The 20591-nt window shown below is 33.6% G+C and overlaps 2 protein-coding genes and 1 pseudogene across 4 annotated transcripts; 1 reads left to right on the top strand and 2 right to left on the bottom strand.

Annotated features, from left to right (window-relative positions):
- Window positions 1-1033: 1033 nt before the first annotated feature.
- On the top strand, window positions 1034-4323 carry LOC107011724 (annotated as a pseudogene). The gene is made up of 5 exons (XR_001455922.2): window positions 1034-1516; window positions 2551-2587; window positions 2667-2903; window positions 3010-3057; window positions 3672-4323. The product of XR_001455922.2 is annotated as an alpha/beta hydrolase domain-containing protein 17B-like (transcript).
- Window positions 4324-4606: 283 nt separating this feature from the next.
- On the bottom strand, window positions 4607-8298 carry LOC107011726 (biogenesis of lysosome-related organelles complex 1 subunit 2). Its single transcript, XM_015211331.2, has 3 exons — window positions 8109-8298; window positions 5654-5758; window positions 4607-5060 (listed from the first exon to the last, which is right to left on the bottom strand). Exons 2-3 carry the CDS (start codon window positions 5729-5731, stop codon window positions 4794-4796), a joined length of 345 nt encoding a protein of 114 aa, XP_015066817.1. The 5' UTR covers window positions 5732-5758; window positions 8109-8298; the 3' UTR covers window positions 4607-4793.
- Window positions 8299-11750: 3452 nt separating this feature from the next.
- LOC107011117 (amino acid transporter AVT6A-like) lies at window positions 11751-16957 on the bottom strand. 2 transcript variants are annotated; one of them, XM_015210478.2, is made up of 6 exons: window positions 16809-16957; window positions 15419-15939; window positions 15135-15287; window positions 14379-14582; window positions 13227-13692; window positions 11751-12245 (listed from the first exon to the last, which is right to left on the bottom strand). In XM_015210478.2, exons 2-6 carry the CDS (start codon window positions 15846-15848, stop codon window positions 12107-12109), a joined length of 1392 nt encoding a protein of 463 aa, XP_015065964.1. In that variant the 5' UTR covers window positions 15849-15939; window positions 16809-16957; the 3' UTR covers window positions 11751-12106. The 2 variants fall into 2 exon arrangements, with proteins under 2 accessions (XP_015065964.1, XP_015065963.1); XM_015210477.2 differs by lacking the exon at window positions 16809-16957 and adding an exon at window positions 16580-16707.
- Window positions 16958-20591: the final 3634 nt, after the last annotated feature.

Here is a 20591-nt window from a genome sequence, read left to right as displayed (position 1 = left end):
ATTAAAAGAAGATTTTCTTGAGTTGAAAAATTCATCCAGAATTTCTGTGAAAGATTGAAAATATGAAAGAAAAGAAAGCTAAAGTTGCCGAGAAAGCAATTAGCTTTGGGAAGAAAAAAATACCTTTTTAATTAACTATTTTTTTTAATAAAAATTCTTTTATAATTTTTTTTAACCTAAGAAAGTTGTTCACTCGCTTTAAAATGCGTAATGTCACGCACTTTTGTCAACTCGGCCATTTTAAAAACACATAAGTTTGGTCAATGGTCAAAGAAATTTATTAAATTGTGTTTTATTGAGTTTAAGGGTCCAGATAACCAAAGTGTAAGTATGAGGGTTCGAATACAAACTGATACAAGTATAAGGATCTACCAGACAAGTTTATCTATATACAAATATATATGTAATAATATACAATTATCTAACCGATATACATATACAATTCACCCATCTCTCATTCTCTGCCCCACTCTTGCTCACTTCTCATTCTTTCTCTCTCAATTTCGCTCGCCTCTCTCCTTATGTAGATACGAATTGTAACATTAAATTATAACTATGAAGAATAATCTGACAATTGTAACATTAAACTATAGCTATAAAAAATAATCACAAGCAAGAAATAATAATGAAGAAATGCAAATTATACAATTTTTTTTTGCATTTTTCATTTTTATAGGGCTATACGGACTCGAACCGTAGACCTTCTCGGTAAAACAGATCAAACTTCTTATTATTAAAATGATCTGAACTGTTTCAAAGACCCAACATGCATTTTTTTTTGCATTGGGCTCCTTCATTAACTAATCTAAATATCAAATTGTTCATTTGAAAAAATTGAAACCCTTCTTATTGGACGATCATGATACTTCCCAAAAATCGAAATTCTTGATAAATGGTGGGAATTTTTGAGTTCCTCTTTTTAAAATATGGTCATGCTATTTCTACGTACATAGCTGTACAAATTTTACAATCTACTACGTGCTGCCACGTCTCGACAAAACCACCACCCAAATTGAAAAACAAAATATAATTTTCTCCAAATATAAAAAAAATGGGAAAAAAGATCTGATTTTCTCCGTACAGCTCCCATTCGTCTCAACCCGTCATGATCATCACTCGCCGGAAAACCTTACAACCATCTGCATAAGAAATTTGCAGGATTTTCATGTAGCTATTCTGGTAATCTTTTCAACATTTATAGATTTGGGGGAGGGATGGGAGCTGTAACGTCGTCTATGGCGGCAAAGTTTGCTTTTTTTCCGCCTAATCCACCGTCGTATGGGGTGGTGGTGGAAGAATCGACCGGAAAACTTAAGATGACAGAGGTGGTTCAAGGGGAAGACGTTGACATTTTGAAGCTAGAGACGAAGAAGGGGACGGAGATTATTGCTATGTACGTGAGAAATCCGGCCGCGAAGTTGACCGTGCTTTACTCACATGGAAACGCTGCTGATTTAGGGCAGATGTACGATTTGTTTACAGAACTCAGTCTCCATCTCCAGGTCAATTTGATGGGGTATTCTTCTCTCTGTATTATTGAGATTCAGAATATTTGATAATTTAGGTTGTGTTAGAGAAAACTTTTGTGTTGTAGAGTCAATTGGAGACATACTGTTCCTTTTTTTTTGCTGTCTGGTAGAGTTGGTTCAGGAATTCAAATGCAGAGACTGCACTTCGATATCAGGGAAGGGTCGAACCACAAGGGTCTATTGGACATAGTCTATCTGTAGTTCGTGTTCGTGACTGTATGTTACATAATAATTCCTGAATCTGGATTAGCCTCTATTTCTGACAGTGGGTTACATAATCTGTGACTATTTTATGTATGTGTTTGACAATTTAGAATAGAATTAAGCTACCTTAAGCCTAATGAGGTGCATCTAGTGGCTCAGGGATAAGCTTGTACATGCTGGAGCAAACCTTTTTGTATCACAATAACATGTGTCAACAACGATGATGCGAATGTGATATCTACTGTTCTTAATCACTTTGTTTGTGATCTTTACATGTGAAGAGAAGGCTAGTTGATAACTGATGTTCTAACTTTTGTGATTGATAGTTGTTCCCTCTCTGCAAAGTTGATATTGCTGTTAAACTTTGAAATGGATTTGGGATTTTGCTTTCCAGTCTGACCTGGTGTATATGCATTAATGTTGATGAAATAATGTTTCGATCGTTAAGACATAAGCTTTGTTGTTTCTTGGTTGTGTGGTTTATACAAAGTGACACATTTAACTTTTAACATATGCCAGCTCGCATATTATTTCGAGCTCATCTTGGGAATCAAATACATTTTTCCTTCCCATTTGATCTCTTCCTTCACTCCTTTATACGAAGTACCATATTATATTTTAATGGAATTTGGAGGAATAGAAGCTGCGAGGTTTAGGAAAGCTTGCTAAGTCTTCTGTGAAGCAATAAAAGTTGTGACTTTAAATCCGGTCCCTAATGTTACAGTTGAAAAACAATAAAAAGGGATGCCAAAAAGGCTGTACATATTTGAAGTTAAACTCACCTTCATATTTCTGAGTTTTCTCTCCTTTCTGGCAGGTATGACTATTCAGGGTATGGCCAGTCCACTGGCAAGGTATGGAATATTTTTTAGATGATTTAATTAAATTGTTTGAGATGAAAGTATATGACTCTGTGTTCTTATTTTTCTGTAGCCAAGTGAGCAGAACACTTATGCCGACATAGAAGCTGCATATAAGTGTCTTGAAGAGACATACGGGGTGAAAGAGGAGGATATAATATTATATGGACAGTCTGTTGGTAGTGGACCAACAGTAGATATGGGATCCCGCTTATCAAGATTGAGGGGACTGGTTCTGCACAGCCCGATACTCTCTGGAGTTCGTGTCCTGCATCCAGTTAAGAGGACATACTGGTTTGACATATTTAAGGTTAGGCTTCTGTTTGTGGTAGTTAAGTGGAGCTCTATTTGACCAAATTTTAGTTTTCTGTATTTTCTTCTTCTAATTAGCTGTTTTCTTTCTTTTCCTCATTCAGAACATTGACAAGATACCATTGGTTGAATGTCCGGTCCTCGTTATTCATGTGAGTATCCATATTCCCATCATAAGTATATCATACCTGATCCTACCTTAAATGTGTTTTTTTTCTGTTGTCATGGATTAGTAACTGTCAATAAATTAGCCAAATTGATTCACTTGTTACTCTCTGAGCTTCGATTAGGGACTGATGAGTCACTTCTATTTCGCGGTTGATTCTTTTGTGGGGAACTAATTAGAGGCCGGATAAATCTCACGAGGGATGTAACAATTCAATTTACTCCCTTATGCCTCTCCTTCTCTAGTCTTCCCCTGTCAGCTCCTACGCTTAACCACTATTTTCTGGGAATTTACTTTCTTCATCTTTTTTTCTTTTCCTTGCATGATTTCATTGATAAAAGTCTTCTTTTTAGTAATTAATCATGAAGTTATGCCCTCGTTTTTCAATTGATCGTTTACCCAGCTAGAGAATAGTATAATAGCAGGAAAACATTATTCTATATCATCTAGCTATCCTCAAGAAATGAGTCAAAACCAGAGGGAATGTTAGAGATAGAAGGCCTGTAGTTTGGATGTATTGACTCCTTAGAACTACAATGGTGGCGCTTGATTCTACAATTGCCTGCTGACATCCCCATATGACTTTCTTGACATTTCTAGGGCACCGCAGATGATGTTGTGGATTGTTCCCATGGTAAGCAGCTGTTTGATCTATGTAAGCAAAAATATGACCCGTTGTGGGTTGAAGGAGGTAACCATTGTGATTTAGAGCTCTATCCCGAGTACATAAAACATCTGAAGAAGTTCATATCAGCTATTGAGAAATCAACAGTTTCTACCAATGGAAATGCGCAAAGTATGGACCAAATAGAAAAACCTTGAAAAGTCAAGATAGCACAGATTGTAGATGCAAGCCATGCACATAGCAGACGGAGAAATCTAGATCAAGTACAGAAAAGAGAGTGAAAAGCATACCAGCAAAACACTGATCGAAGAGATATATAACGAGAACTAGCATGGACATGAATGAAAAGTTTAGCAAGAACATGGATCCAGAACCACCAAAGAAAGCAAGAAACAACATTGATCTGTTATATTATATTAGCTGGCTAAGAGTGTTTTGCGTCTTTTGTTTCCTTGTACTAATTAGCATGATCTTATATTAAGCGTGATCACTGCTTTAACAAATGAAGGATGCTACTGGTGGCAATTTCTTGTTGATGTTATGATCTTGTATTAAGTGTTTTGCATTTTCAATTGCTTCAAGAGTGTAGAATTTTCCAGTTACTAATGAAAATTCTTTCTCCAGTTACCTGTCTTTTGAGTGCTGTGGTGATTAACTGTTTTTGTAGTTGACAAAAAGTATATGTTCTTTAGTTCCACTTCCCTTCATCTTAGGAAACACCATTCATGGGCGAAAGCTTAAGTGAGTCCATCTCATTTCCATTTTTACTTCTCCCAACCCAGAATATAAAACATCAAGAGCATTGCAGCAGACGAGAAGTGAGAACACGTAAATGTAAAAGAAGAGTACAGACATTATCTGAGAAAAAAAGTTGAAGGCAATAAAAAGATTCATATAAACTGCAATAAGATGAACAAGCTAACTGAAAAAATATCATTCAAATACTCTTGTTTGAGATAAAACGGTTGGTAAATACATTTTCTTGCTATATGTATGGTGCTGCTTGATAACATACAAAACCCAAGTTTGACTCAATCAAGGAACAGGTTTTAGGGTATTGCAATGGAAACAAAAAGATAAAAAAAGATACTGTTGACTCATGGTGGAGGAATTTGGTAAGCAGATTGCACTTTGGATTCCAGCAGTGAAACATACTTGTCTAGCATCGAAATTACAGCTTCAAATTCTGTAACTTGCTGTTCAATTGTGTCAATCTGTTGAACATACTCGTCAAATCTGCCACTCTTACACTTCAATTGCTCCACAAAGATGGTCAATCCTGAAGCCACATCTCCAAAGCCTTTATATTCTTCAGCAACTCTTGTATTCATTTTCTCCACAAGTTCAAGTACATTGTTAGTTTCCTGGGAGATAATGAACAAAGCAGCATAAGATCGTTCTGCAATAATAGTTCTCAATATACCAATGGTAGGAATGACAACTATGAAACAAAAAATTTCCAGTATTTTCTCCTTGCAATAAATAGTTACATCATTAATTGATCATTTTTGAATTACACATTTATCACTCTTCAAAAAGCAATTTTCCACTTGCAAATTATTTCTAAGCTGACTACTAAGGTGAATTATTCAGTTCTTATGGGGATGGAAGCATTGCAGTAGGATTACTGTGAGAAACATGTAATGGATGATTAATTCCCTTCTAAAATTCGGTCCATCCTGCTACATTTAAGTGCAACACTAGTGACATATTTAGCAAGACACAAAGGTTTGGGAAAACAAATGAAAATGAAGAAAAACTAACATCTACCGAAGTCTATCAACTCCTGTACATGAGAACCCCTGTAAAAAAAAAAATTCTACCAAAAAAAAAAAACCTCCTGTAAATGAGAACCCCCTCTCTTCACATCCCGAATGAAAGAAAAGAAAAGGGAATTGACGATATATGAAGCAGCACTGTTGGGAAAAAAAAAACAGACACAAAAACTTTCTTATACCTGGAGCTCGCCTCTAATCATCGTGGAAACATTTGTGAATAGGTCAGTGAGTGACTCAGCCAAGTGGTCCTGCTCCATCTTTCGCAGCAGTTCACGTTTAGGAGCCTGAGGGGTGACAAAACTTGGTTAATGATGGTAGATATAAAATTATAATTATAACCAATCAAAAACAGAAGATATGAACTTTGGTATTGGAGTTCTGTAAACAAATAAAAGAAACAAAATTGCTTTTTATATTCCAGTAAAAATGGAAGAAAGAAATTTTTAATGTGGAGATTGACTTAAAACAATTATGTCTGAATGGGTAAAAAAGAAAAAGAAAATAATAGCCAACTGCAGACAACCCTATGAAGGGTATTTGACTGCAGACTGCCTTCAATTATTGCTGGAGAGCTTATGATACAAGACAAATAAAGGAATATCTAGATTGAGAAAAATTACTGCAGAAGTCAATTTATAGCCTAAGTAGAGTAGAGTAGACTAGGGAAAGTTCAAACTAACACATCAAGATAGTATGTATATAACAGTTATTGCTACCCTTTTGTACAGATTTTGCCTCATGTCCTGAAGCCATCATTGCTAATACAAGCAAAATAATAGCTGGGATGTAAGATATAAAGAGTTGTCAGGACTGGAAAATTGGAAGTCTAGCCACATAGAGTGGTTATATGAAGGCGTAGACACTTCGATATGGAATGGTGAATGATGAGAAACATTTATAGCGAAGGCATGTTACAACACTCTGTCCAAGCATATGATATTTTGCCTTGCATATGTTTTTCGATATTAGAACTCCACATAAAGTAGCTTCATTGGGTGTAATTGTGTTGCATTATGGTTGCCTAATAAAGGACAATTGGATGAAAAAAACTAATTGATCTCCTTTCCCACTGCTCAATAGCAACAGAGAATTGGAGCATGCTTATGATTCTAGATAGTGTCTAGTGGGTGAATACATATTAAGATCTTATATATTGGAGCATGCTTATACACTCCATTTAGCTGGAAAGTAAGAAAACCCAAATAGTAAATACATATTAAGATCTTATGAATACAATCCCAGCTTTCCACTTGAGGTTAGTGTTGAAGGATAGGGATTGCATATGTTTTGAAGGAAGGAGAAGAGACCCAAAGCGAGTTTGAAATTTAGTACTACAATTTCAAGCTAATTCTGTGCAATTTAGAAGTTGAAAATGATAAAGCTCTTTTAGTAGATTTTTTATTAGTTCATCACGTAACTGAGTAGGGGAGGAAACTTTTGTACCTTTTATTACATGTGCAAAAAAAAGTATGTCAAAAACAAGAGCGATTGAAGAAGGTAACCCACACAGAGACGCATTTGTATATCTTTGGGTTTAAGATTGGGGAAGGATATAGCACGGATTAATTAGACTATATGTGTAAATTTAGTAAACAAAAGGTTTTTGTTTCAAATGCAAAAACCTGTGTCATGAAACTGTGCAAGAACCTATGGTATTAACACCTTAGCTTATCCAACTAGATAGAGAGAATAATATCTAAAGACTCTTACCACTTCCCAAATTGTACTCTTAGACTCTACCTCTTTCCAAATTGAACCAAGAAAGAAGAAAATAGGACGTCTTTTGTTTCTTGTGAAACCATGAGATTCCAGGATACTAATAGTAGAGTTCCTACTTTTGTTATACCACTTGTATACAGGGGATTTTCCTATTTAAAATCATCAGATTCTGCAACGAATCATCAAAACTCACAATGCTATTTTCAGTAATCTATGTACATGATTACAGGTCAATTACAAAAAACCAGACTATTTTAACTGTATTTTTCTAACTAGAGAAAATTGCTAACAGTCCTTATATAAGCAACGAATAACACCCCTCAAGCACGAGACTTCGATTTTCCCTCTCCTTTGGTCGGAGAAGTTGATCTAGCTTTCAACAAAGTATTAAGCAATTGTTCATCTGGTATAAGTCTGCAACAACTTTAAAACATCATCTCCATCAGTTTCATCTGTTTCCTCATCTCGATCTATTGACATGTTCCTTTCTAAATCTCCTTCTAGTCTCTTCTATTATCATTTCTTGAGGAATTAGTATCACTCACATTCTTCTTAATGTTCTGTGTAAATATATTTTCCATCATACCGAACACACCTTGAGTCGTTGGCCCATTAGATAAGTCATTTTCCACTAATTTTAGGAAAATTTGTACTGGAATAAACCCATAATATGAAATTCCAACCAAAACCAATTCTAATCTTCACCAAATATCTTAAAATTATATATAATTAAACTCCTAATGATATTATCAATCATTTGCAATCCCTAATTCAAAATAATTAATAATAATTTCACAAAATTAGGGCTAATAAATAATCTTCAACAAATGGATTGCAACTCTTCCCCGTTTACTGAAAGACTGAACTCTTAACTAATCGAGAGAAACGGTAGAAAGCTTAAAGTAGTATAGATACCTTGTCGAGGACCGGAAAGAGACAAATACGAAACGGAGACCGCCTCCTTCTAGATAGGGAGAATGAGCGAGCCACCACAGAATCAATGATCGCCGGTGAACAAACGGAGAAATACCACACACAAGGTATTATTGACTATTGTAGGTTAATTATCGAAAATACGTTAGTTTCGTCCCTCAATTATTTACAATCTAAACCACATTCATATACTTGTCTAATTGTATGTAAATACACCACTAATCTCGGCAAATGAGTAAAATACACACTTGAATTCTCGCTAAGTTTGGAAAAATGTTCAATGTTTTCTCGCTTTTTATCAAGAGTCTTACGCTCCTACAAGAGTTTAAGATCACTTGTTATGTCATGTGACAGACCGAGAGTGTATTTAAGTTAAGTTACTCACATATAGATATTGTGTTTTTAAGGCTGTCAATATTTCGAGAATGAAACTAATAATTCACGCCAAGTCAGAGGTGTTTTCAATGTTTCTCTCTAATTTAAGTGGATGTATTAGAAGTTTCTTAATTTTTATTTTTTCTAGGGAAAATGCACAAGTACCCCTTTAACCTATGTCCGAAATTCCAGAGACACACTTATACTATATTAAGATCCTATTACCCCACTGAACTTATTTAATAAGTAATTTTTCTACCCCTTTTCGGCCTACGTGGTACTAGCTTGAAAAAAAAGAGTCAACCAACGTTGGGCCACAAGATAATGGCACGTAGGCTGAAAAGTGGTAGAAATTTATTAATAAAATAAGTTCAGCGGGGTAATAGGACCTTAGTATAGTATAAGTGTGTCTTTGAGATTTCGGGTATAGGTTGAGGGGGTACTTGTGCATTATCCCTTTTTTTATATATATACAAGGGGTCTAGAGGGTAGGTTATGCATGTGTTTAATAATGTATAGTTAGTTATTATTGTAACACCTCGAAAACCAAACTTAAAAAAATGCAGCAGAAAAATTACCCGAACTAGTGAACCACGACAGGGTTCACGAATTGCGATAGGGTCCACGGTCCGTTGAATTGCCCATGAACTTAGCACTTCTACCAGAGGTGGACCATGGGACCCTTCACAGGCCGTGGACCACCTCACGCAGTTCGAGAACTTAGACGTCAAACGATGGGACCCTTCACGAGCCGTGATCTTGACGACAGGGCGTGGTGGCGCCCGTGGAAGCCCTTCACAGGAAATCACCTAAATATAGACCCACGGCCAAGCCCACTGTCTGTTGGTCAGACACGGGTCGTGGTCCTGCTCCGTGGATCAGAACCCAAGTTCAGCCTCTCTGGAGTCCAGTCGACGGTTGACAGAAGGGACCATGGGTCAGTCTATAGACCGTCAGTCAGCCCATCGGTTGGTCTCACCAATTTTTAAGTCAGGGATCATTTGGTCATTTTCTTATGCGTTGAACTCCTAAACTACATTTTTTAACTCCTAAACTAAACAGTTTTGACCAGTTTTAGCCTAGAAACTAAATTAGAACCTACGGTAGTCAATTCATTCTCCAAAAGTTCATCCAATTAGAACAAACGAGAAGAAATCAGTCGAGCAGCCTTAGTCCAAGAACGCAATGAGTTCTCGTTAGTTCCAGCCCCGAAATTGAAAGATTTCTCCGTGAAATTTATCATCATGGTATGTGGGATTTAATTAGTGGGTTACTTTTACCCATTAAGTCCCTAGAATTTAGTGAGATTCTTGATTCCCTCCATATTATCTAGGCCTAGGGTTTATGGAATTTCAGCAAATTAGTTATTTTAATATTTCTAATAACGATTATCACGTAGTAGTCTTGTTTTGCGCAGATTCATGCATAAACTCTGTATCCTAGTTATGCAGAACTTTTAGTTCATAAATTACATTGGCAAGGACATATAAATATATATGCATGCCTCAGTTTTGAATGTTTCATTATCAGATATACATGTTGCATTAGCAGATTTTTGCACGTTAGACTATTGAGCTATTCAGTTTACTTAGTATGTTACAAATTTCATATATTCAGTTGGGAGTAGGCTTTAGACCGAGTTGGACTAGGTTCAGTCACTCTCAAGTTCCAGAACTACGTGCGTCGTAGGTTATAAGTCCCTTTTGTGGGCATCAGTTTAGTGATCACACCAATCATGCCTTTATACCACTGACCGGGTACATTGGGTCCTATCGATGAGGCGTAATATGTTGCTCATGTGATTTTATATCGGTTATTAGTAGCTCGACAATGCATTTGACCAGGTTATCAACTATAGGATGTTATAAAATTGGTGATTGCATTTGGTTAGTTCATATTCAGTATTTTCAGTATAGTATCATGCTTATCTTATACCGTTGCTCAGTTATATGCTTTGTTCAATTATGTGTATTGTTCAACTTTATATATCATGCCTGCTCATTGCTCAATACCTTTTAAGTACCGTCTCGTGATGTAGGTTCAAGTCATCAACTCTCAGATTACACATAGATCAGTTTCTGATCTTCAGCTCAGCAGTATCAGAGGTGAGTCCTCATCCTCCGAGGACGACATATGTGTTTCTTATCTACATTTCAGTCCTTAGTTTTCGATTTTTGCTAGATTTAGTTTAGGCATGTCCTAACATTTCTAGTCAGTTAGATGTTTTACTTCAGACATAGTTAATTTAAGTTTTAGCTTTGCAGTTTGATATTCCAGTTGTCATTAAACTCACAATTTATTTATTTAGGTAGTAATGGATATTCCCCATCATTTCATTTACATGATGTTTTAAGCTTCCGCACAGTACTTCCTTGATTCAGTTATCTTTAAGTATGCTTATGATATGCCAAAAGAGTTAGCTTGGGGTCACTCATGATCCTAGGTCCCGTGTCCGCGTGTTGGGGATAGCTTCAGGGCATGACAATTAAGGAATCTATTTATTATTTGGTAGATATTAGTTATATATATATTAATTATTTCATATTACATTATGTATAAAACAAGACATAAATTCTCTTATAACTTTCATATGTATTAGTTATGCGGGTTTCTAAATATTAAACCAAACATAATAATATTACTTTTATACATAAGCAATTACTTCCTAATTAGTTGCTCCTTCTATCTCTAATTACTTGTCGATTTTGAATTAGCACACCTATTAAGAAAACAATGATTGACATAATGAGTTTACCATTTTAACCTTATTAATTATGAAGTGGATGTATTAAAAAAACTTAAGAGTTTCAAGAAGTTCTACATTCAAAGTAATTAATGGAGGGTATAATATGTAAAAATATATTGTTCTTTCTTAATTTGCCAAAATGGACATGTAATCAGGAACAACTAAAAAAAGTGGACAAACAATTAGAAACAGAGGGAGTACCAAACATGTAAGTATTACTTTTACGAAATTTAATACCCACCTTCAAATCAACTAATATTTTCAAATGATCAAATATTGATTATGTAGATAAGTTAACCACATAAAATATGATATATTTTTTTATATTTCTAAACCACATAAAATAATTTAAACTTCTGTTTTTTTATCTTAATTTGTTTGAATTTAGTTCATTACTCCCATCTTTCCAAAGATGTTGAATAATTTTAAGCTTTCACTTGTAACATATCAAAATGTATTTCTTTTACCATTTTTATCTAACCAGCCAGCATACCTCTAACAGATGACTAAACACTCCATCAACATTTCATATAGTAATATGAAAAGGAAACAACATATACTTCTATACAAACTCAGCCATATCCCACTGGCTGTTCTCTCATTCCGTTAAACAGACGTCATTTTCGTCATACGATAGCAACATGAATGACAGGATTTGATACATCTTGAGCAGAACTACTCAAGTTTTAATATCTAGTATATATAAAAAAAAAACCTTATTAAATCGCGAACTAGGAAATTTAAGGAAAAACACCATCTCCTGCACACCATAATGATCCCATCTTCAGTCCGTCTATCTTCCCCGGAAGTGCATGTGATGGTTCCATCTCAATTATTGCTAGCAGGGGAAATGAGAAAATCACTCACGTGGTGATGAATTCTTCTTAATCAAGGAATAGGCATCGCTATATATGGCCACCACGTTTGAAAACACAGCAATGGCAATCATAAATATACACAAGATCTTGTCCTTCTTTGTTGCTATGCCATAGGGATCTCTGGAGCATGAAAAGACAGCAACTATATCAGTAACTGGTTGACACTATACATACAGGGAAGGAGAAGTATTCAGGGGCGAGAGAGAAGATCTATGGCAAAAGTAAATTGACAAGTGCACACGATCCTAGTAGATCTTGAAATTCTGACAGTAAAAATATTTGAACATCGCATTATAAGTGAACTTACTTGATCATCAGCAGTACCAACCAAAGCCAAAACTCAAAATTACAATACCAAAAACTCCTTAGCCTCGTTTAAGACACAATTCAAGGGCTTGGCAGGCGACATTGATAAAAGAAAAGGATAGGAAACAGAAACACTTTTTGCATGTTATATTCTTTAGATTCTATGTACACAGAAACCTGTACATAAGTTGCCCAATTCTGTTTCTCTCAATGGATTGAAAAAACGAATGACTTAAGACTATGTTCTACTAGCATACATTTGTCCAGACGTGACTTTCTTTACTCCTCAAGAAGACATATATAAGCAGGAACCTTCTAAACTTAGAAAATATCTGTTGTTTCCGGTGAACGCCCTCCCATACAGAAGTTGGATGCATATGTTAATAGTTTCAATTTACCATTTCAGAAAGGAGAGGAAGTCCATTTAACCAGGAACAACTAGGTATAGAGTTAATGGCTTCCATCGCAGGATGACAACCTAAAGTTGCAAGTTCATCAATGCACTAGTAAACGACATTAATCTATTTTTATCAGTCACACTGTCAGGGGATGACTGTAAATATGTCTCAATAAAAATTTGCAAGGACATCTAGGAAACAATGTAGCTGTTCTTCTACATTCCACGAACTCTAGTAAATGTTTAACTCCAATATGTGGAACTTAGATTTCCTCCTGATGGAGCATCCTAATGTTCCCACTTTATCTTTTGGTCGGGCTGAGGAGTTAGCAAGATTTGGATCCGAGGTTTTGGATAAGAAAAATATCAGAACAAGTAAACAAACAAAAATGGTTTACCTGAGAGTAACAGAAGCCGGAAATATGTACCCAATGCAAACAGCAGCAGTTGCCCCAGTGAATTGAAAAGCATCCCAGATGCTTGGGATGAAATTTGCACCCAGAAAGATGATGGCTATGAGCCCACTGCTGATTGATGCAAATCTCAAATTGTCACAAGTCAGAGGCCTTGCAGAAGGAAAGAGAAGACCATCCAAATTAAGCCTCAATGGATAAAAGACAACGGGAAAGACAAGCATTAGGTGGGCAGCATAGCTGACACGAACGACATCATTGAGCAAGGAGCCTAATGGAATTCCAAGATTTGTATCGAAGTTGGCAAGCACATCATCAAGGGTTGCATCACCAAATAGGAGAAAACCAAACAGGCTCGTCAACACATACACACTCGAGCAAAGAGCAAGAGAGCTTTTCACCACTGCTCTGATCTGTGTTCTGTCTTCAAGTTCATTTTCTATGGAGTGAACTGCAAAACTTTCACTTTCAGAAAAAGAGCAATTCTTAATGTTGCATTTCTAATTTTAAGATGAAGAATAACTCTCCTTTAGCTATAAAATCTTCCAGTCAGACTAGCATTTCGATCAAAGAAGAAAAGTGGGACAAAATATTACATTGAAGTCAATCAGAGATGCATAGACAATATATAAAGTAGACTAGTTGGTTGAATGAATGTAGATTAAGACCAAACTAGCACCCAGTAGGATTATTTAAGCTAATACTAATTTTTCAAGAATGTATGTGTTTCGATTAACTGACAAATACAAATATTAGGATAAGACTAAAAGAAAACAAATAGGGAAAACACATTAATACAGGGATTTTATCAAACTTGAAAGATTAAATATCACTGACGAGAGCCTTTGATCATCAAGGATTAAAAATGATGCACCAAATAACCAGAAGCTGGCAATAATAGAACTTTCAATACAGTAAATCCTATCTGCACTTACATTTGAGCAATACTTCTGTTAGAAACTCCAAGGACTATGGCAAAGCATGAAGCTAAGATTTACCAGAGGCAACTAATGTTATGATAGAAATGCCTCATGTTATCTTTTTTCTAATTTGGCAGAAAACTTTTATAGCTTTTCTTTCAAAGAAGCATACGATGGCGACATATGTAAAATGTAGTTGGGATACTGGATTACATACCATTATAGTGGCATATATATGCAGTAACGAGTACAGGAACCACTGTAAAGAGCTTAAGGAATGATGTTATATCATACACATCAGAAAACAATCTGGGCATATGAATGCTTCCACTCATTAGCTTGAATAAGGTAATTCCCACAATCACAACCAGGAATACAACAGCCAAGGCAACTGATAATGCAGACGTAAATCTCAATGAATCTGCACAGCAAAATAAGGAACTTAGACTTGCTACCCTGCATCGTTAAATTCAAGAAGACAATACTATTGATAATAGAACTACTGATGGATTGCTCTAAATAAAAGGATGAACCTGCACATCAACTCAAAGGTCGAAGTCAAAAATATCTGATGTGATCGTACTCCACAATCAAGTTATATATATATATATTAAGAGTGAGAGAGAGAGCAAAAGAGATGATTATTGAAGCATGTCACCTCGAATCTTAATGCTAGTCAAAAACTTCTTCAGTTGATTTAAAGAACTGAAAACTGAATTCTACCCTCATTTTTTATCTTCATAGTTCATATTTATTGAAAAAGAGCAGGATTCAAGCCACATTTAAGAGTGACTGCTAATCTGGGCTTGTGTTTATAAGGAGCCAGAAATAGAATTTCAAACAACTAGTAGGAATATATACACAATCAACTAATTAATTCTTCGATTCAAGTAATAAAAATAGCATTAAAGATAACGATTTGGAAATTAAAGTGTACTTTCGAGAACCTAAGATACATCTGGAAAGAACTCACCTATACGCTTCAAGGAAGCCAATGGTGCAAATATACCAAGAGTGGTGACAAGAAGAATAAAGAACCGACTATTCCACCAGTGAGTTCCAAACCAGCCTTCCAGGACACCAGCATGGTGAACTCCGTTTGAATTTGTTCCAGAGAGCACATCACCTTTAAGAGGACAATATGAAAAGTGATTACTATAACTATTATGGATTAAAAGGCGAAAGAAACAACCTTAAATAGAGTATGAAAGTTGATAAATAAATGTAAGTCCTATTGAGCTATTTATCTACACCTACCTATTATAATCATGTATACAACAAGAACACCTATGTTGTTTACAAGTATACATATTTGAAGCAACATCTTCCCATACTTCCCAAAGGTGTCTCCCATTAGACCTCCATAAGAAGCAGATTTAGAAGTCCTGCTAAATCTAATCAACAACTCAATTGAAGCTTCTGTCAGAAAAGCCGTGAAGATGATCATAGCAATCCCAGGAATAAGACCTAACGACTTCATTGTAGCAGGCAAGGCCATGATTCCTGCACCAACAATTGTGGTTGATAAATTAAATACAGCTCCACTAAAGGAAGCCCCATCGAACTCATCGAATCCAGCATCTTCCTTATGCTTAGTGGGCAACAATGGTGATTGCTCATCAACCACTGCTTGTTTATTATTTCGTGATTTCTTCTCTTTTACTTGTTTTAGGCTTCCAATCGTCATATTTGAATTCAGAAACTCAGCGATCGAGGATTCAGAACTTCACCGACTTGATACACACAAGCTTTCACTTATTGGTTTCTTTAGAAAATATCTGCACATGACAAATACCAAATATCAGCCATTATTATTATAGTAACAACATATTCAGTCTCAGCTTGGTTAATTTAAATAGTACTATCAGCGATTATAATAAAATTCTAATTCACAAGAATACTAATATAAGATACTTCAAACTACTTTAACAAGGAATTGAACATGAACTCCAAGAATACCAAACTAGTTCATTTTCCCAAAATAAAACATATACTAAGAAACAAAAAACAATTCTTTTCTTCTCTTTGAAATCTTAGTAACTCGCTACCTGAACTTTCAACTTATTGGTAGGGATTCCATTCCTCACCAAACATGACATTCATACCAATTACCATCAATGATATTGCTAAAGATCAGGTAAATTTTTCATTTTTCATGGAGAAATGAATAAAGCAATTAGCACTAGACATAATTAAGCATTAACCAAACAGAATCAATTTGTTCTACACACTTTTAACAACTCAAAACTTAAAACCTACCAAAAAAAAATGAAAATTAACTAAAACGCTTAGAAATCGAACAAAAAATTAAAAACCCAGAACAGAAATTGCTCAATATATGAGCCTGAACCTTTAAAAAAAAATGAAATCAAAAATCAGTATCCAATTAGGAAAATAGTAAAGACGAAGAAACCATACCACAGATCATATTGATTAGGGTAAAAATCAATGGCGTTCGTCTTCTTAATATAAGGACGAAACGTTGCACTGCAATTATTGCTATTATATTATTCAAATACGTACAGTTTCCATTGACAGCGACGTTAAAGAGAAAAAGAAAAATCAGTAGGCCTCACAAAAAATTGTGTGGCAGTGAAACGATTCAAACAAAAATTCATTATCCAAACTAATTGAAAATTAATAATACCTTTTTGATTTGTGCTTAAGATGAGAAGCAGGGTGTGTCCATTAACAAGTTGTTAATAGATCCACCCTTCTTCTTCTTCTTCACGATTCAACCTTTTTTTGCTGCTGCTGATCTTAACAAACTGCTATTATCTGCAAATGATAGGTAAATTCCAAAATTCAATTGTTAAAAAAAAATAAAAAAAAAATTGGTTGGATCTTTTATTTATTTTTTTCCCAAAAAAATGTGTAACCAGTACAACTACCTGACTGCTTTCCAATTTTATTTTATTTTTATCTCTGATAAAAAAATATTATATTAATATCAATTTTGTTCTCCGTTTACTATTTTGTATTTGTATAAGAGTTTGATTATTCTCTAGTCTCGCCATATATGTGCTCATATGGGGAAGCTTTATCAATTTTTATTTTATTTTTAATATTTATAGCTCGAATCTGAAACCTGATAGCTTTCGTTCACATGACCATATTTTTAGGTGGTCTATTTTAGCAGTTAGCTATTGTAACATGGAACTTATTTTTATGTCTACTATTATTTGCATGGGATCAAAACCATATAAGTTCAAGAATCATGTATCAAAAATAAAAATCTTCTATAATAATAGTATCGAATTCTGAATTTTCATTAAATATATTTAAAATATAACAAAAATAAATAACGAAGATTCCAAAGTAGATTCGAATAATAATTTAAAAAAAAAAAAACTAAAACAGGTTTTAAAAAAAAGTATTTGAATAATGTTATGATTTTTAAAGCGATAAATATCGAAATAATTTACCTTCGTAATTTTAATCTTTGAATCATTTTCAGAAACAGTTCCTCTAAACTAAATTTTAAAAATTACCTGACTATACTTTATATATCAGTAATTTTATAAGTAGTACTCGTATTAACATTGCATTAACCATAACCACTAATTTATTTATAGATTAATGAAGTGGGTCCTATTATTTATTTTGAATGATTAGATAAGAGAAAGTTGTGGTAAATTTAAGGTAGTTCAGAGTGACATCATATTTTTACTCTTTTTTTAATTTTTTATGTCATATTTTACCTAATTGTTTTTTATTAATTTAGAGCATATGTAGCTAACTTAATTATTTATTAATTGCATCCCCCTTAATAGAGACAATAGTTTAAAGCTGTATAACAGGTTCTTGGTACACAATAATTTGATTCACAAAGAATAAAAGATTCCAATGTTAGATGCAATCCAGCTGTTATTCCAAATTTGCACCATTTTTTTTTTCTCAAAACTGTTTATAGTGAGATCCTAATTTATTTTCAGAGTGAAATTTGTGACATAAATTATTTTAATTCGAAAAAAAATAATTAAATGAAGAGTGACTCCACATCATTCCACCGCAATCATGGTATATATCTTATGATAAAAGTTTGGTTATAGACCTTAATCATTCAGATTTGATTACAAAATTAGAAAATAAACATATTTAATGATTAAGATCTGAATAATTAAAATTCAAAAACATTGAAAATAAGCCTACTTAATGACGGAGATTTGAATAACTAAGATTAATACTTTCCTTTCTTTTTTTTTTGGCCAAATATATAAATAGATTCCTAAATTTGTTGGGTTTTTCCCCTCAGGTACCTCAAATATACTATTTTCCTATTGATCATTGAACCATTCATAATTTGTTCCTTTTAAACAAACGTTGTTGGCTGACGTGGAATCAGATTTTGTGAGGAGTATTGATAGAGGATACATATGTTGTTCCAGAACTCATTAGTCCAATTGATAGTAAAAATATTCGAGAATACTTGTGTTTTACTTCAAGTCATTTGAACATTTTAGAGAACAACTGAAATTCACACAGTTTGTTTTCATTCCTTCAATCAAAATCATTACAATACAAATACAATTGAACACAATTACAATAGAAAAGTCGATCAAAATCAACCAACGGTGTTTAAAAGGAACAAATTATGGGTGGTTCAATGATTCAATAGGAAAATGACATAGTTGAGGTACCTGAGAGAAGGAACAAATTATGGGTGGTTCAATGATTCAATAGGAAAATGACACACTTGAGGTACCTGAGAGAAAAAAAACCCAACAAATTTAGGAATTTGTTTATGAATTTTCTTCTTTTTCATATATGACGGTATTTGTCAATTTCAATTGACAGCATGGAATACATTAGTATAAGTTTTTAAATATAAACACTTGGCTATAGTTGTGACAAGCAAGAGATTAGTGAGTAGATTAACAAAGATCTACGCAACTAATTTCATTGGTAAGTTGTGATTCATCAATTTTTAGGACAAAAAATGATCATAATAGACGATGCTTGTTAATCCTTGTCATATTTCTTACCTAAATTGTTTTAGCTTACGTAGTTCTTCGTTTTGATTTTTGAGTAGGTGTGTCAAAATCAAACTCTATTTGTTTATTTTTTAATCTGTTTAAGAATAGGCGGATTAATAATTCGTACATTTATTAGCTCAATTCATTTCGATCTAATCCATTTCAATCTATTAAAAATTATGTTGATATGTAATCCGAATTGACACATGAAAAGTCTTGTAAAAATATTTTAAATATTTTTTTTTACAATATAATATGTTGTGTATAGCCATAATAAAGAAAAAAGAATAATTTTATTAGGTACTAAAATAATATAAAAGAACGAATAAAACAAATAAGTTTAGTAAAAGTTGGGTTGCGTTGGATCTTGACCGTAATGTAACACATTATCTGACCATTTTTACCCAACCCATTTTGATCCTACCCGTTTAGACCAAAGCAAATTGGGATTGGAATTGAGTCTTGACCTAATTGTTGTCTTAACATATTATGGCTCGATCAAATTTGACTCACCCCGTTCAACACCCCAACTTTTGAGTAGTATATTTTCTGTTGTTAAAAGAGTGAAGTATCAAAAACACTTTTAAATTATTTCTTTTTTCTTTTAATTTCATACATAAATTATTTAGAGTGTGAGTCACGCAGGTAAAATTATAATTATCAGTTTGAAATATACGCTTCATAATGTGTGATGATGATTGGTGCGTATATTCTCTTTTTATAAGTATAAATAAAATATCGTCACGTGGATTACCATATGAAAAATAATTTCAGAATTGAGGTATGTTTTTAAACTAATGAGTGATAATTTATGTATGTGTTTATAGTTAGGTATAAAATTCAAATAAGAAATTGAATAGCTTAAGTCTATTTTTGACACTTAACTTAATAATAATAAAATATATCAACATAAAAAAAAGGCAGATAGACTAAAAATTTGGGCTAGATGCGCCTAAGTATGCGTGTATATATATGTACACACATTTAATCTGATTTTTATTATGACGTGTTTCTCAAATTAATAAATAATAATGCACCTATACATCTCATTAAGTATGAAACCAAAAAAATTAATAATTTATATATGTACATTGACACTTTTAACTCATATCATAATAATAATAAAAATGTATAAAGTTGTAGAATTTCTCATGTCAAGTGGATAGACTTGAGTCGTAATTATTTCTAGACTTGTTCTCGTATTATATTTTATTAATTTTTAAAAAATAAAAATATATATTAATAATAATAATATATTTTCAAGTATTTTAGAGTGATTATATTTTTCTCATAACACTACTAAATCAATCACTCTTCTTAAAATACGAAATTATATACGCAATTAGATTATATATTATCTGTTATGCGATAAAATAGTCCATTAACATACCTTTTTTGCATTTGTACTTTTTGCTTAAAATATTACAATAATTTGTGCACTTTTTTTGGAATGA

The sequence above is a fragment of the Solanum pennellii genome, chromosome 2 (assembly GCF_001406875.1).
Source record: "Solanum pennellii chromosome 2, SPENNV200".
Taxonomy (NCBI): domain Eukaryota; kingdom Viridiplantae; phylum Streptophyta; class Magnoliopsida; order Solanales; family Solanaceae; genus Solanum; species Solanum pennellii.
Note: the sequence above shows the minus strand (reverse complement) of the source record. Positions and strands in the feature narration are given on the sequence as shown.